This window comes from Pseudopodoces humilis, chromosome 23, assembly GCF_049639895.1.
Source record: "Pseudopodoces humilis isolate 2021_Gansu_Grassland_sample_001 chromosome 23, ASM4963989v1, whole genome shotgun sequence".
NCBI classification, from domain to species: Eukaryota; Metazoa; Chordata; class Aves; order Passeriformes; family Paridae; genus Pseudopodoces; species Pseudopodoces humilis.
Window position 1 is genome coordinate 6,184,058 of NC_142222.1, and position 16,448 is coordinate 6,200,505.

Consider the following 16,448-nt stretch of genomic DNA (forward strand, 5'->3'; position numbering starts at 1 on the left):
CTTGAGTGCCAGGTTTTACCCTGGCTGAAAAGGGTCCCCAGGATTGATGTTTCCCTTCATCTAATGTTGTTACCATCATGAAAACTGCCTTGCACATGTCTGTAGCCAAACTGGCACTGCATGAAGACTAACACAGGTGTCCTCTGACAGCATGCAGCCCATCTGTCTCCTCCTTAGCAAATCACTGTGGAAACAAGATGTAAAGTCAAGCTCAGGCCTTGTCAAGGTGGGTTACCTGTGCAGAACTCCCCTTGCTTATAACAGCTCTGCCTTTCATGTCCTGACTGTTAGCACTGACTATGGAATTAGGTACTTCATTACATAAAGGTAAATAAAGCACAGAGCTGAAGAGCCCTGATGAATCCATGCTGTGTTAATGTTATCTGTGATTCTCAGTGTAAGGAGGTGAATATGTGCAGTCAGTTTATGCCTTGTGGTGCCATGTTTAGACAGAAAAGGCTGTAGAAAATCCCAATAGAATAAGCCATTTGCCACCACTTAATACAATAAAATGGTTAAATTTGTAATTGATACCTCTGTTGTTGCAGTCTGGGGGTGTAAAAGAAGAGATAATTACTCATTTTAATACTCTTCACCTCTCCCTGAGGCAGCCAGCTTAAGGCACATGGGGATGTAGGGAAGGGCAGAAGCAGCTCCATGGGGCCAGGGTCTCCTTCAGATGCAGGTCTTCACACAACACAGCTTTGGGTGCTGTGCTGCCTTCTGCCAAGTGTCCCACACCTCAGAGGTGCAAGGGAGGAGGGAAATCTGAATTTGAGTCCTCAAAGTCACATAAAAGCAGAGAAAAGATTAATACAAGTTAATTAGAGAGCTGAAGGAAAATAAATCTCTGGGGATATTTCTGATGAAAAGCAAGCAATGGAGTTCTGGTAAAAAGGAAAAGTTTTGCTGAAATATTAATTGGCTGGGTCTTTAGGAGGCACCTTCTTCCCCTCTATGTTCTGCTCTCTGTTTTTAGAACCTCTTCTGGGAAGTGGTATTTAGTTCATAATTAAAATCCTGCTGATGGTATGCAAGTTACTCATGACTCAGGTTGTTCTCTAACACAGGCTGTGCTCCTTTTGTTCCTCCAGTCCCCACTGCATGACTGCTTCCTACAACATCAGTGGAGAAGGCTGGGGGGACAATGTTGTGAGGGAGAGAGAAGTCTCAGATGTAAGTGAAGGAGGCTTTAATTTGGGAAATATGTCTTGGTATCCATCCCCTGGCATCTCAGCAGCTTTGGCTCTGGTTTGAAGCTGGACAGATGCAACCTCTGAATCTCATGGCTGATATTGAGAAATGCTGCAGGTGCATCTCTTGGATGCAGAGAGAACTTCAGGTGGCCAAACAGGAGATGAGGAATCCTGTGAGTCTGAATTGGAAGCTGGGTTTTGTTTGTGTGATGGGTGCTTGGGGATTTGAGCGAGGGATTTGTAACACTGTCTATCCCACATCCTCTGAAAGCACCTCTTGGGATCCCAGAAATCATGAAGCTGATTTTTAAAACCATATTTTGTGCAAAAAAAAAATTACAATTTTCCCCTTGCTTTCTGCTATTTTAATACTTCAAAGTGCATGTGGAAACTTGTCTTTTAAGCTTTTTCCCTTAAGTATTTGATCAGTACAGTGAAATGCCAAACAGGTCTAAGCAAACTGTTTAACCACAGTGTTGGTGTTTAAGGATCAGCTGGACTGACATTTCCTGGGAATAATGGAATTTAGCTGGTGTGCCTTGGGGCTGAGGGGTGGCAAGGTGCTCATATAAAAGCCCTTCTAATACTATGTTTAAGATGAAGTCTGAAAAGGAGCTTTTTGTTAAATAAAACTGGCTGTTTCTTGTTTGCATGATTCCTGGAGCTGAGGCATTTGGGGATGTACTAACCATACTGATTTTGCTGGTGGATATGATTATACAAATTAGCAATGCTTTTCTGAGATCTCACATTATCTGAAGGTAAGCTCTGCCCTGTACCAGTCTGAGGCCTGTGCAAATCCAGGTCAGTGACCAGAGGGGTGTGTCAGGCTGGGTGTGAGTGACTTTGTGGCCAACAGTCATTACATAATGTCAGGGTGTTTTTCCTGTGCCCAGCTTCTGCACAGGATATTACAAAAAAAAAAGTATTTACACAGCAGGCTGAAAAAAGTTGGTGGATGTTGTCATAGCTCCAGTGAAAATAATTTTACCCCAAGGAACCACTAATGTATCTCTGGCCAAGTAAGAGGCTTTGAGCAAGAGAAAAAAAGCAGTTCTGCATGTAGTTATTGCACACACAGAATCAGATCAGATCCCAAAGGATTCTTTGCAAGGCTTTCTGTCTCCCTCCTGCAGTCCTTGAGCCCAATGGAAAGTGTGAACATATAAAATAATAATTTTCAAGCTCCTGGACTAGCTAGTGTGCAGCAGGACATGTCCAAAGCAGTCTTGGTCTGGGCAAACTTGTCATGTTGCAACTTGTATTCAGATGAGAATTTATCCAGGTCCAGCTACACTTGCTCCTGGCAAGACTCCACAGATACTTGGAGCAGGTTCTGACTTGAAATTGTACCTGCATCAACTGTGAGAATTGGAGACTCAATCTGCAGATGTGATGTGTGTCTGTATTGTTTTGGCACCTTGTAGGAAAACACACTCCCACCTAAGGCCTGGGTCAAGGATGTCCCTTCCTGGGGACTTCAGTCGCCAAACTTGTGGGAGGATTGTTAACGCTGAGATTTCCAGTATTTTATTTTTACTTTAATAGCAGCATTGCTACTGGGGGTTGACGTGAGGCAGCAGAGCAGTGTAACACTAGAACTTTTTTGAATGCTCTCTTGACTTGAATCTGCAGAAGATGATTCATTGCATGTAGCTCCTAAGGCAGCAGAAGGTTAAAATTGGCTAAGAAAAGGTAATTTCCCACTTAAACATTTTCTTGACCAGTTTAAGATAGGAGAACATTGAGCTGGGGTAATTCTTCTGGTCCCACATTTGCCCTGTGCTTGTATGTCTGTGTGGAGTTGTAGATGGGTATGCAGTTCAAAAAAACCCAAAGTCTGTGAAACAAATGGTGGGGTTTTGATTGTTTTGTTGTTGTTTTGTGGTGATTCATGATGCTGGCAGGCAGTTTTGGACATGTTATTCCAGGTACAAGGGAGCTGTGTTATAGAATAGCTGACCTCACCTGAGGGTCTGTGGCTCCTGCTTTTTGCTTGGTGTGAATTTTGTTGCCCTCTGCCATTGAGAGTCTGAAGCCAGTTGTTCAGCCTGTGCTTCTGCTTTCTCTTTTTTTTCTGGGCTCTGCCTGCTAATGTTAGCAAGACAGTATTGATCTCTTCAGAAGAACACATTAATTTTGCATTTGCCTATCAGACAGCTGTGCGTGGGTGGTGATAATCCCTGTTAGTCTTTGGACTCACTTTTCAAATGTCAGTCTGTGCCATCATTGCTATTGCACTGCTTAGAAACAGCTTTTTTAGAGACAACTTTCCTGTTCCTTTTCTGCACCAGTTCTAGGAATAGTATTGTGCAGCCTCGGTGGGGTCAGACTGAGATGATTTCCCCAGCTGTGGTGGGAGATCTTCCCTGTCTCTCAGGAATGTTGTTCCTCCAGCCTCTCTAGTCAGTGTTGCTGCTGCTTTTCTTGGAAAGCTCCCTGGGAGTAGTGGACTTCTGGCTTTGATGAGCTGGGAGCTTGCAATAGGCTTGTGGCCTTTATTTAGGACTTAAATGGAGTTATTTTGGTGGTGAAATTTCTAGATCTGGTGAGCTCTCCTTGGTTGTGCCTGTTGCTTCCAGTAGGGCAAGGGGTACTAACCCAGTCTTTGTATGCTTTGGAGGTTCTCCTCTGGCTCTGCACTCCTGGGAACTGGGAGAGCTGTAGATCTCAGATCTAGATCCCTTTTGAGGGTGATCCATTGCTGCCTGGTTACCTATTTCCATTTGGAAGTTCATTTCACCATCCATTGGGAAGCCTGTTCTTGTGGTTAGCCCAGCTCTTCTGAAAGTTCTTGGGTAACCCTGGGGAAACTCCTTCCTCTGTCCCACTCCCTCTCTGGTGAAACCACTTCTTGTGTGTCTTTTGGCCCTTAGATGGGAAAGTTTTAGTAAAAACATTCAACTTTGGCTGTCAAGAAAGGAGTTGAACAGCTTCTGGAATATTTGTGCTCAGACCTTAGGAAGAGGAGGTACAAACTGGTCAGCACTGTGTAGGAGTAGTTCTGCTTGTGGGGCACTGACACAGGCATTGCACAGGGGATTTGTAGTCACAGGACACATGCTGTAGACTGGTTGCATATTTGAGGCAGAAAATAGTTTTACCATTTGTACACAAAGCTGATGCTTCCCATCATAACTCGTTTTTTCAGTCATGTGTGGGCAAGGTGCCTCATTTTTGTCCTGAACAAATGTGCTCTAGGATCTTCCTTTCTCCATATGACTGAATAGAGGCTTGGAAATCTCAGCTTTGGCCATGCATAACTGAGCAGGAATGTCTGTAGCATTAGGATGTGGTTTGCATGGTCTGCCCTCAGAGGGGATTTCTGGGGAAATGCTGGCTTTTAGCTTTTCTGCTGTTGGTTTGCAGCTGTAAGCATTTTTTCTTATTTCTGGGGCTGACTGTTGCAGGTGGGAAGTTGCTCTTGGGAAAGTAAAAGCAGGTGTTCTCTTGCATGTAAGTGTGAGAGCAGTATGATACTTTGGAAATGTTATGATTTGTACCCAGCCTGGATTTCACAGGCAAACATCATCTTGGATCAGCATGATCAGTCCTGTAGCTTCTTTGTGCCGATTTTACCTTCAGGGAATGGCTGTCCTTTTTAATGATTCATTAGTTTTATCAAACTGCATCCCATAGATCCAGCTGGCTGGGACTGGGGAGGATGAGCATTGCATTGCTGCTGGGAGTGAGGGAAAAGCAGAGCACCAGGGAGGAGAGGGCGTGGGGTGAGTGGGGGGCTGTGTGGGGCAGCTCTGCCCTGGTGTTTGAAGGCAGCTCAGCTGCACTCTGGGGATTGGTTCAGTGTGACACTGTTGAAAAGAGTGGTTTTAGGGGGAAGCAGCTGAGCAGGACCTTTAGGGGTTATGGCTGATGCCTTTCATCCTTCAGGACTGCTCCCAAAGCTCTGGTCAGCAGGAGAACTCTGCACCGCAGCAGACTCAGTGCCTGAGGAGCCCTGAAGCCCAAAGAGGGAGATCCTCTTTCCACACCAGCACAGAGGGTCACAGACATGACATGTGCCCACACTTCCCTCCTTTAATTTGCTGCCTGGGCTCCTCCCTCTGACAACTTCCAGATCCTCTACCTCGAACCCTGTTACTTCCTGGGCATTTTATGCCCTCAGAACTAAGGGCTTGGGTTTTATTTCACTTTCTTTTATTTTTATTTTCTTTGAAAGGTTGAAGGTTTTTTTTTAATGAATGTGTTTCCCCATTGTTTCCTTCCTGCATGTTGACCTCGTACCCACTGTAGGCATGACAGCTATTCTGATGTCAGCCGCCGGACTGCCCGTGCACCTCACCCGTGTGCCGCAAGCTGCCAGCACCCATAAGGCCACTAAAAAACACAGCTCAGTTAAGGAGGGGAGGAAAGTGTCCAAGAAAGGTAGTTCCTGCTCAAACTCTGATATTTGCTTCCATCTCCTTCTCTTTATCTCTCTGCCCTCCTCTTTCCCTGTTGTCTCTCCCCCCCACCCTCGTGGCTCTTCTGGTTTGACTGTCGATGTTCATCCCAGCGAGGGGAGAAGCAGGACGTGTCTCCCCTGACCTGCAGCATCTCTGACAGGCTCTAAAATGGTAAAGTAGGTGTGGTCCTGTGGTAGATCAGCTTGTTTCCACACAAAATTAAAGCTGGAACAGATCTATTCTCTGCATGTCAGACTCCACCAGCCTCCCCTGTGATCCTTCTACACCCTCTTGGGGAGTGTCCACATTCCAGGACCTTCTGAGTTGTTGGTGGGATGAGTCTGAGAGCTGAGAGACCATTAAGAAGAACATCAAATCCATATGTGCTCTGCAGAGATTTGCTTGTGAGCCATGCTTGTCGTGATTGAGTCATGGGATGACAAGAATCTCCCAGACAAGCAGGCTCCTGAGTCATGTAGGGCTTTCTAGGTCAAATTGCAGAGGATTTGTTCTCTCCACCTCACTCTGGGGTGGAACGAGTGGAGTGGAGAGTCCACCACTCTCAGGTGGACGTGCACTTGCAGGAAAGGATGGATTACCTCAGCTCTCTTGCTGAGCAGAGCCCCCTCCAGGGTAGGGCTTTTGTTTCTCCTCTTCATAGCTGACTGGTACCTCTCACCTTCACAGAGCCTGTGGCTCCCAGCTGAGAGCCTGGATCCCATCCATGTGTAGCAGCCCTGGGACTCTGCAGGGGTAGGTGTGAATCCAGCACGGTGTAGCTGTGGAGGTTGTTTGCCAACCCTGGCACAGGGGTGTCAACCACCACCAAACCTACAGCATGTCCCCCTTTGGATAAGCCAAGTGGGGAGAGTGGAGACTCTCAACACAGAGATCTCTACATTTAAGAAAGGGAAGAGCCTAAAGGTGGGGAGGAAGAGGCACCTGCCTGTCTAGGGAGTTTTTTTGTACCTTTTTCTCTCTTTGGAGTCCATGAGGTCCAAAGCTGTCTGAAGAAGGCAGGAAGGAAAATAGAAATTAAATGAGGAGGGAGGTATTTTATGGAAATGCACTATGGAGAGAGCTGTGAGAAGGAGTGAGAGAGCAAATGTGGAGTAGGATGTGTGATCGAGGGGGAGGAGAAAGCAGGGGCGGCAGGAGAAGCAGCAAAGAACAGGAGGAGCAAAGGAAAATGGAGGTGAAGAAGAGCTGAGCAGAGGTGGGTGGCAGAGAGGCTGGATGAGGATCCTGCTCCTGGAGCCAGCTGGCAGTGTGGTGCGGTTGTGTGGCTCCTGGTGCTTCACTCCTGGCACAGGCAGCAAACAAGGGCAGGAATGAGGGCTGGGTGGTGGGGATGCCCTGGAAACAGTGCCAGAAGGGAGCTGTGGTGTGGCCAGGCCCTCCTACAGAGCCACTGGCTTGCCGTGCTTGCTGGAGGAGCCCAAAACAAGGGCCAGGCCTGCACTGATGTTGGTCACCTGCTGCCGCTTAGTACATGGAACAGCATTAAGCTTAGTGACATGGAACAGCTGTTACTTAGGTCACAGGCTGGCCACAGACACAGCCTGGCTGGCTCTGCCTTCTCCTCTGTAGGGTCTGTTGGTCCAGGTGCTGCTCTGCTCTCAGCATCCAGCCCTCCCTGGCACCGTGCAAACAGCCAGGATGCTGCAAGGGTGGGATGTTAACAGGAGAATGTGTCTTGTGACTTCTGAGCGGGGTGGGGAGAGCAGCAGTGCAGGGCATGGAAAGGGGAGTGGGAAGGATGGGACACGGGATGGGAGGTGAGAGCGGCACACACCGCATTGGGTGTTCCTGTGGCTGTAGCTGTGCACTCCATCAGCATCACTTCTTGCAGCTCCTCAGCGCTGGCTCAGCCCCAGGGCACGCTGTCACCTCCCTGCCAGCTCTGCAATGCCACCTGCTGGGGCTGGGCTGCTCCGGAGGAGCAGAGAGGCAACACAGCAGGAGGGATGGAATGGGAAAGAGACATCAGGCATCTCCTTCTCCCATCCAGCGTGACAGGATTTGTCCCAGCTCTCCCCATCCTGCCCATGATATGCTGCAGAGCAGACTTGCAGGTCAGCCCTTTCCCACACTGACCCATGAGAAGGGGAAACTTCGTGTGGTTTACATTGTTAAAATTTCCCCTCTTATTTTTAAAAGCAGGATTCTTGCTGGGATACCAGTCCTGTGGAGTGCCTCACTCCTGGGATGCAGAATGTGTTGTGTTCAGTTCCTTCTAGGAGCAAGCTGTGTTTGCACAACACCCCTCAGGGCTTAAGAACATTGTTCTGCAGTGCAGGTACTGAGCCTGACTTTTGGCCAGACTGTTCTCCTTCCCTTCACAGACCCTGATGCTGCCAACAGACAGAGATGGGCTCGTTTTGTGCCCTGCACTTCTGCACCACGTGTTCTTTACCCCATCCCTTTAGGATTTTCCATCATGAAGAGCTCTGCATCCAGGACTAGATGCAGCATTTCACTGAGCACAACCAGCTGGTGGTGGATGCAGTGTGCCCCTTCTGAGCCCCTTCTCCCTCCCTCCTGCTGCTGCCAACCCTGGTCCCACACGGGGTGAGGCAGTGCTGGTGGAATTACGGCTGGCTCTGTGAATAGCTGGGGTGTGTTAAATAGATGCACTAATTAGTCAGAACTCATTAGCATTGTTGCTGCTCTGGCAGGGATGTCTCTGGCACAGCCAGGTGCTGCAGGGCTTGGGGAAGCCGTAGTCTCTGTGCTCTCCATGCTGGCACAGGGCCTGGCAGCCTCTGCCATCCCCATGGATTGGTGCTGCCTCGGGATGCTGCAGCCACTGTCCCAGCATCGCTGGCTGGGACCTGACTGCTCTCTGGGAGGCAGGAGGGAAAGTGGCTTGTCATGCTGTCTTAGTTTAGGGCATGCTCTCCCCAAGTGCTGCTTGTGCGTAGAGCTGGCCACCACAGGGCTCCCCAGCCTTTCCAAGGAGCTCCAGGGACTGCTTGGGTCTGCTGTGTCAGGAGGTTTCCCTGCACATCCATCCTCTCTGGGATGAGCACTCACTGCAGGCGCTGCTGTGAGGAAGGAGAGGAGCACACTCATCCTTCCTTGCCATGCACCTGCAGCTGGATGTACAGACTGTGCCAGTGCCTATGGGATGGGTGGGACTGGGGAGCCCCTCAGGGTTGGGAGATCTTGTTGTTCCTGTGGGGAAACATATGCTGAAGGAGACAGGCTGCAGAAACAGGGATGCTCTGACCAGAGCAGCCTGGTCACTGGATTATCCTGCTGAAATGCTGAATATGGAGAAATCTATAGATTTGCAAGTCTAGGGAGCAGAGGTGATGGGAGCTGTGTGACTGTCCATGACAATAACTAGGAACAACCAGTGTCTGGCCTGCAGAGGGTATCAAAAAAAGTCTGCTGGAAACCATATGGTTCTTTCTGGGCTACAGAAGGAGACATTACTGGTGCAAGCATTTGGTTGCCGTGGAAGGATTCAAAACACATCTGTTAAATGTTGCCCATGGAAAGCCCTTGCTGCAGCAGCAGCTTATTATCTACAGGGAGGAAGGGGAAGCATTAAAAACAATTTGATACTCCTCTCTTTGTAAATGAAAGAATAGTAAACATTGTTTGGCATCCTGGATAAATCTGTAGCACAGCACTGGGCCAGCTGGTGATAAACAGCACCGGTCGATTCTTCCAGTCCATTTTCAATCTACTATTGAATCCAGAAAACTGGGGGTTAAGCAGGCTTTGATGATCCCAGGGGATGGCTAGAACAAAGATTTGGAGGCAAACACTTTTATGGAGTAAACAGCCCTGTAAGGAAGTGATTCACATGCTGGAGCATACGTGGCTCGTGCCATGGTCCCAGCTGCCTCCTGGGTCCCCCTGTGCTGCTGGGTTGTGACCAGCCAGATGTGCTGGTCTGCCCAAGGAAGGCCATGTGAGCTTTGTTGCCCTTGTTGAAAAAGAGCTCTCAGCATCAAAAGGCTTCTTTGGGACTTGGCTTTAAAATCCTTGCAGCTGGGGATGGATTTTTCTAAAGTTTCAGGGCTGCCTGGCCCTTTCTCTCTCCAGGCAGCTTTGGTGCTCTAAATTCATTAGAGCATTGTCAGAGCAGAGTGACAGGGACAGAGTGCAGATGGCACCGTGCAAATCCATGAGGCATGGGTTTCCTCAAGTTAGCTGAGGGCTGCATCACCTTCTGCCTCTTTGGTTCCCCAAGCTCCATCCTAATGCCAGCTGGTGAAGTAGTGTAATGCCCAAAATCCCAAGGACTTTCCTGTAGTGCTGTTACCCAGCTCTGCACCAGAATTTTTGTCTCCTTTCATTGAGTTCATTTGAGTGAGCCTGGCCAGTTCTTGGGTGAGTTAGCTCTTTGTTCCTTGGAGCTGCTCCAGAGAAGAAAAGTCACAAGGGATTCTGTGGAAGGAGCATCCCCTACAACCCTGAATGAACTGAACTTCTCTAAAGCTGCTTGGATCTGCTGTGCAGGTGGGAGCAGGTGAGCTGGGGCTTTCTGCCAAGTGCTGGGCAGGTGTTGCTGCTGGTGTAACACACCCCCCCGCTCCCTTCCCTCGCTGTCTTCACCTTGGCTGTGCATCCTTTTGGCTTTGCTTCCTCCAGCCCAAAGCCAGAGGAGACAAGAAGGTCACTTCAGAAAGAGCCACCTGGAAAGTGCAGGTTGGGTAGAGAAGACTTGGTGGTCTGTCTGTCAGGCAGCACAGGGATGAGAACACAGTGATCATCATGGAGGAGGATGGAGTTAGGGGGATAGTAGCTAGTCCTGTTCACAGCATTCTTCTTAAAACCTGTGAAGCAGAAGAAGCTGAAGCCTCCATCTCCTGTAGGGCCATGAAGGTTTCCAGAGGCTGATTCCAGCTGCCACACGTGTGCCACCCTGTGTTTGCCAGCCTGGAGTACGGACCTCACACAACACTCGGCCAGAGGGTTTCAGGCACAGCAAGCTGGGACAGCTCAGACTGATCACATCCCCTTCAGACTCATTCCTAACTCCTGATCCCCTGCATGCAAGCAAAGTCCCAGCAGAGAATTCTTGCAACTGTTTCTGTTCTTAGGAAAAGAACACAAGGAGCTACATTCCCTGTGAGATCTGGTGTTGAGGCCTTGAAAAGCAGCTCCTGGCACTCCTGAGCCCTTGGCCTCAGAAGTGGAAGCCTGAGGCTTGCCCAGGCTCCTCCCTGTTTCCTGCTCTTGGGACAGTTCTTGGAAATGATTTTCTAGGGGATTTTGGCCCCTGAAGAGGAAAACACCTGCTTCTGTGTTGTTCTTTGGCTTAGTGCTTAATCCTGTTGCCACCTATCTGGCCTGGGATCTCCAGAGATTGATCCTCACAGCCCTGCTCTGCCTGACATGTCAGGCATCCCTCCTGCCGCGCTCTGGCGCTTGGAGTGAACATCCCTTCACCTCCTGGGCTCCTCTTCTTGCTCTGTGTGCTCAGCCACCCCTTCCTTCTGCTACTGCTGACAGAAATCATGGGTTTCAGGATGGCCAGGAATCCCCTTCTGAGAATAACTCATCTTAATGACTGTGTTTTCATTTAGCAGAGTCCAGCCTTCAGTTCCTCAGTCTTCTTAGCTAAAAGATGTTTGTGCTCTGCCTTTCTCTCTTCCATGGTGCTCTAGGGAATGAGGGACTTGTACCTGGTGGAGGATCTGTGCCATCCAGGCCTTTGCCTGTTCAGCACCACTTGTGTCTTGTGAGCAGTCCTTCCCTTCTGCTTCATTTTGTCTCTCCATGAAAAGTGGTTATCCAGAAAATAGCACCCCCTCCTTCCTGCTTGTACAGACATGGTTCTTTGGACTGGAATAGTAGCTGCACTGGCTGTCTCTTGATGTGCAGCTTTTTGAACCACAGAGCCAATCCTTATGAACCCTCTGTCTTCCCTGAAAGGCCCAGAGTGGATGGGGAGAGCTGAAGATGGGTCATGCAGGTATGGCTGCAGTTCTGATCTCTGGCTGATCCACATGATGATGCTCTGTCCTCCTGGGAGCATGGAGTTGGGAGCAGCAGTTCTGTCCATGCTAAAGCATCCACCTGGACAGGAGGGAGATTGGAGAAGGAAGAGCTACACCTTGACCAACCTGTTTGTCACAGCACTGTTTTCTCCTGATGTCTCCCAGAAGGGTATTCAAGAAGAAAGGACGAGGTTCCCCCAAGCCAGGTGTCTGATCTCTCTTTTGCCTCCTGCCAGGTGCAGTTGTAACATCACTTGTGCAAATGTTTCCTTTCCCAGGCTGGTGGAAAAGCCTGGCAGCTTCTGTGGCAGACCTGATGACTGCTAAGGAGCTCCTCTCATCTCACCCAGGGCCAGGTGCCTTGCAGAGGCATGGAGTTGCTTCCTGGCTTAAGCCAAGCCTTACTAGGCAGCTCCAGGATGATGGGCTGTGAGTTGAGCTGACAGTGGATGCACTCAGTGGTAATTTGCTCTTGGTGTTGTGTGATGTTTTTTGCTTGATCCCATAATGCCTCCAGGGACCAGGCTGCTGGGGCTGCTGGGCTGCTCAGGTGTCTGTGCCCGGGTGGATGGGACCAGGGATAATATTTGGGAAGATGCAAAGATACTGTGTCACGCTGCAGATAGGGTTCATGTTAAAAGCTGGTTTATTTTGTACACCTGGTGACTTGCACCGTGTCTTCCAGGTATGAGTGTGTGGAAGCTCAGGACAAAGGTCACTGTTTCATGTTAAGGATGTGGAGCTCATTTGCTGTATTCAAAACGGAACCTGGAGCTCAGTGTGTTGCTGGGTTTTCTTCACCCAGCTGGGGTGGTGTGGGAATGCCTTTTTATCTCCTCTGACAACACAGGCTGTGTGATCCTCTATCCCATCAAGACTGTTGAGTTTGATCCCAGTTGGCTCTGGTGTGCACAGACAGTCGGGCTGGGATGTGCCTGGTGTCACTTGGGGTGTGTGGGGAGAACTGGAGCACACCAGCTACAGACAGAGCTGTGGCACTCACAGCCCTAGTGGGAACCGTGGCTGAAAGCAAAGCCTTTGCTGGGCTTGTAGGGATCTGTTCAAGTGTTCTCTTCTCCCCCTCTAAGCCTGACCTTTCTCCTTGGCATCCTGGCCAGTGACCTGCTTGTCTCCCTTCTCTCTAGCTCACCCCACACGTGCCCATCGTACCACACAGTGTCTGACTTCTCTGTCTCTTCTCTCCTTGTGCAGCCACACCAACAGAGCCAGATTCAGTGGTGAAGAAGTACCTAGAAGAGCTGAAGAGTGCTCCTGCTGATGAGGTAAGAGGACAGTGAATTAACTCCAGCTTGCCCAGTTCACTGGGGTGCCAAGGAAACCACAGCAGTGCCCAAGGGCCATCCTTCCTTGGGTGTCTGGTGTGGTACATGGTGCTGCTTGCAGTGGCATTGTTGATGTGAGGTGGAGAGTCCTCAGCACTGCCTGAAGTTCTCATGTGACAACAGGTGACTTGTCCTCATCAGAGGGCAGTGATGAAGGCACAGTGTGGATTGAATAGCTCATCCTGGCAGTGCCTCCCCATTTCTTTTGGAGGAAGGAGTTTGGTTTTGGTCTCAGTGCTGAGAGGTCAAAACTGGAGATCAAACACTGCACTGGAACTCCTTTGCAGAGAAGCAGGATGTAAGCATGCTGTTCTCTCTGACTGATGACAGCTCTCCACCTCCTGGACAACACAGGAAGTGGAGTGGAGCATAACCAGCCAGATTAGGAAACTGGTCTCTGTGTCCTTAAATCTCAATTAAAGCTGAAGGCAAATGTTCCTGAAGCATCTCCTTGATGGCTTCCTTGGTGTGTCAGTCCTCAGGAACAGCCTGTGCTCACACCACACGATGGTTTCTCCTCTAGGACTGCATGATCTGCATGGAGAAGCTGTCCTCCCCCTCGGGCTACAGCGACTCGTGCCAGTCCAGCACCATCAGGCCAGAGGCCGTCGGTCGCCTGAGGAACTGCCAGCACTCCTTCCACATGCTCTGCATGCTGGCCATGTACTCCAACGGGAACAAGGTACTGAGCTGGCCCATCCTCACCAGACCCCTGTGTGTAGGTGGCTGGGCTGTGGAGCTCTGATGTGGCTTCTCTCCCGTGGCAGGATGGCAGTTTGCAGTGTCCCTCCTGTAAAACCATCTACGGAGAGAAAACCGGCACCCAGCCCAAAGGGAAGATGGAGATCTCCACTTTCCCCCAGTCCCTCCCAGGACACAAGGACTGTGGGACGATCAGGATTGTGTATCACATCAGCAGGGGCATCCAGGTGAGTGCCCAGCATGCTGCCAGACAGCACAGGCTGGGAGAGCCTCCCAGAAAATTCCTGGAATTCAGTGTAGCGCCTTCTGGCAGCTCTTTGCTGAGCAGCCTGTGGTGCCTGGAGCCAGAAGCTGCTCTGGCTGTTCTTCAACGTGTGAGGGTCTCTTCCATCAGAGATATTTTCCTGAGCAGCTCCAGCTGTTCACCTGCAGTAAAGTCTGATGTCTGCCTGAAACAAGGAGGAGACTGCCCATGATGACAAAGTGGGAAACATCCCACAGTGTGGCTTCACAGCCAACGTTAGTTTCAGTGGTGGGAGTGAACTTTCCAAAGGTTTGAGCTGTGTGCCCTTTTTCAGGTGTTATCAGACCACATGGAAAAAGCTGTTTTGTGGTTTGGGGCTGTCTCCCACCAGAATTTAGGCAGAGTATCCTGGCATGAGATTGCATTTGGAGGATCTGTAATACACACATAAGAACAAGTCAGACACCTTGTTCTCACCAGCAATACCTTTCTGCCTCTCCATGGAAGAGCAGGTTTGGGATGGGCCTATGTCAGATCCTGCTGCTGAGGGATTGTCCAATTCATATGACAAATCTGTCTCATCTCTTGCAGGGCCCGGAGCACCCCAACCCTGGGATGCCATACACAGCCAGAGGCTTTCCTCGCTATTGTTACCTGCCAGACAATGAGAAGGGCAGAAAGGTGAGGTATCACACCCTCATTAACATCACCCTTCTTAACTTGTCAAGCTCCTGTTGAGCTGCATGCATGGCAGTCTCCTAGCTGCTGCTCCTAGCTTTGTTTTTCCTTCTCCCCTCTAGGTCCTGGAGCTCCTGAAGGTGGCCTGGAAGAGACGCCTGATTTTCACAGTGGGCACCTCCAACACCACAGGCGAGAGCAACACAGTGGTGTGGAACGAGATCCACCACAAGACTGAGATGGACTCAAACCTGAGTGGCCATGGCTACCCTGACCCCAACTACCTGGACAATGTGCTGGCAGAGCTGGCTGCTCAGGGTGTCACCGAGGACTGCCTGGGCCAGTGAGCCTCAGGGGCCACCTAGTGCACTTATTCCTGATGCCTTAAGTTGCCATTTCTGACCACCCGTCACACTGAGCAATAACAGTTCCGTGGGAGCCCTGCCCGCTCTTCACATTTTTATGGGGGGGTGGGGGGGAGGGAAGGATATTTTTGTAGAAGCTGTGCTTGTGTCTCTGGGTGGGATTGGTGGCTGCAGCCAGGAGCAGCTGGGATGGGACTGAGGTGACAGATGTCCTGGGGAAGGCAGGACCTTCCTTTGGTAATGCCTGAGGACAGGATGGGAGAGGAGTGCCTTGCTTCTAATAAACCACGTGGAAGTCAAGCAGGGTCCTCCTTTTGGGACACATCAGCTCCCTGTCTGAGGCACTTCTTGCCTCCCTCCTGCCGTGTATCTCTGCTCGGTTCAAATAAACTCTTCATTCTCACAGCAAGACCCTGCTCTGCCTTCCTGCTGCCTTGGGGCTTGGGGTGGCTCTCTGGGGAACCAGCCTGCTCTGTGGAGCCACAAACAATCCAGCCAGCCAGCAGGGAGGAGGGGGAGCTCAGCTCTGCTGCAGGAGCACACATCTCAGTGGTCCCAGGGGTCATGGTTCCAGTCTGTCAGTGCTTTGGCCACTGGAGTTTGATGGTCTGTGGCCATGGTGCCAGCAGAGGTGACTTACCAGTGTCCACCCTGTGGGAAACTGCATCCACCTGCTCTTGGCTGTGGGCTGCCAGCCCCACTCCTCCTATCCTAAAGATGAGAGGCAGAACCTGTCCCTGTCTCCTCTTCTCTCAGGTGAAATGGCAGCAATTCAGTGAAGCCTGTGCAGGGAGGAGCTGCTGTGCTTTGTGCTGCTGCTGCTGCTGCAGGGCTGCTGGTGCCACCAGCTGGTGACAGTCACCTCCCAGCAGCAGTGGAGGCCAGCCCAGCTGCTAGCAGCGATGCTCTGGCTGGAAGCCTGTTCCTGCTGCAGGTGCTGGCACCTTGCAAATGGGATATTGTCCCGGTGGCCTTGCTGTACATTGTCCCCAGGCTGCTTGTCACATGGGAGCTGTTATCTTTGAAGAGCTCTTCCCCTCCCTGTAGCCACCACATCCAGCTGCACATTAAATCCATCCAATCCATTCCTTTGGCACTGGTGCCATCTGCCATTGCACCTCCTTCCTGAGAAATCTGGGATGGGGCTGAGCTTTGTGGCATCGCTACTTCGACCTCCTCCTGGACCATCTGAGGGGCACTTTGCTTCCCGTCATGCCAATATAAAAACTAAAGGTTTTTCTGAGCCATTGAGGGGTGGATCTTTCCCTGGTGTGTGTCTGCAGGCTCTGAGGGGAACCCTGTCAAACATCCAGTGAACTCTGGGCATGCTGCAGGAATGGCAGCTCCTTGGGAGCTGCAGTGACGTGTCTGTGCTGCTAATCTCTGCACAAACGGGCTCTGTCTGCTGCTCTCCCACCCTGGTTGCAAAAGGGAGAGGTCTTGAGTTCAAACCTCAGCTTTGTGTCCCTGGATCATGTTATCCCAGCAATCAAAGCAGTGAATTGAAGCAAAAATTGAAGCAGCCCTGCACACAGCAAGAATTTCCTGCTGAGC

The 16,448-nt window shown here is 50.4% G+C and overlaps 1 protein-coding gene across 2 annotated transcripts in view; it reads left to right on the plus strand.

Annotated features, from left to right (window-relative positions):
* DTX2 (deltex E3 ubiquitin ligase 2) overlaps positions 1 to 15,303 on the plus strand; it is a 34,660-nt gene extending 19,357 nt beyond the window's left edge. Inside the window, exons 5-10 of one of the 2 annotated variants that reach the window (XM_014254867.2) lie at positions 5,451 to 5,582; positions 12,775 to 12,845; positions 13,429 to 13,587; positions 13,673 to 13,834; positions 14,443 to 14,532; positions 14,652 to 15,303. In XM_014254867.2, the coding sequence (XP_014110342.1) occupies positions 5,451 to 5,582; positions 12,775 to 12,845; positions 13,429 to 13,587; positions 13,673 to 13,834; positions 14,443 to 14,532; positions 14,652 to 14,876 (839 nt within the window). In that variant the 3' untranslated portion in view covers positions 14,877 to 15,303. The remainder of the gene's footprint in view (positions 1 to 5,450; positions 5,583 to 12,774; positions 12,846 to 13,428; positions 13,588 to 13,672; positions 13,835 to 14,442; positions 14,533 to 14,651) is intronic. The other variant, XM_014254868.2, reaches the window with a different exon arrangement.
* The last annotated feature ends 1,145 nt before the right edge of the window (positions 15,304 to 16,448 follow it).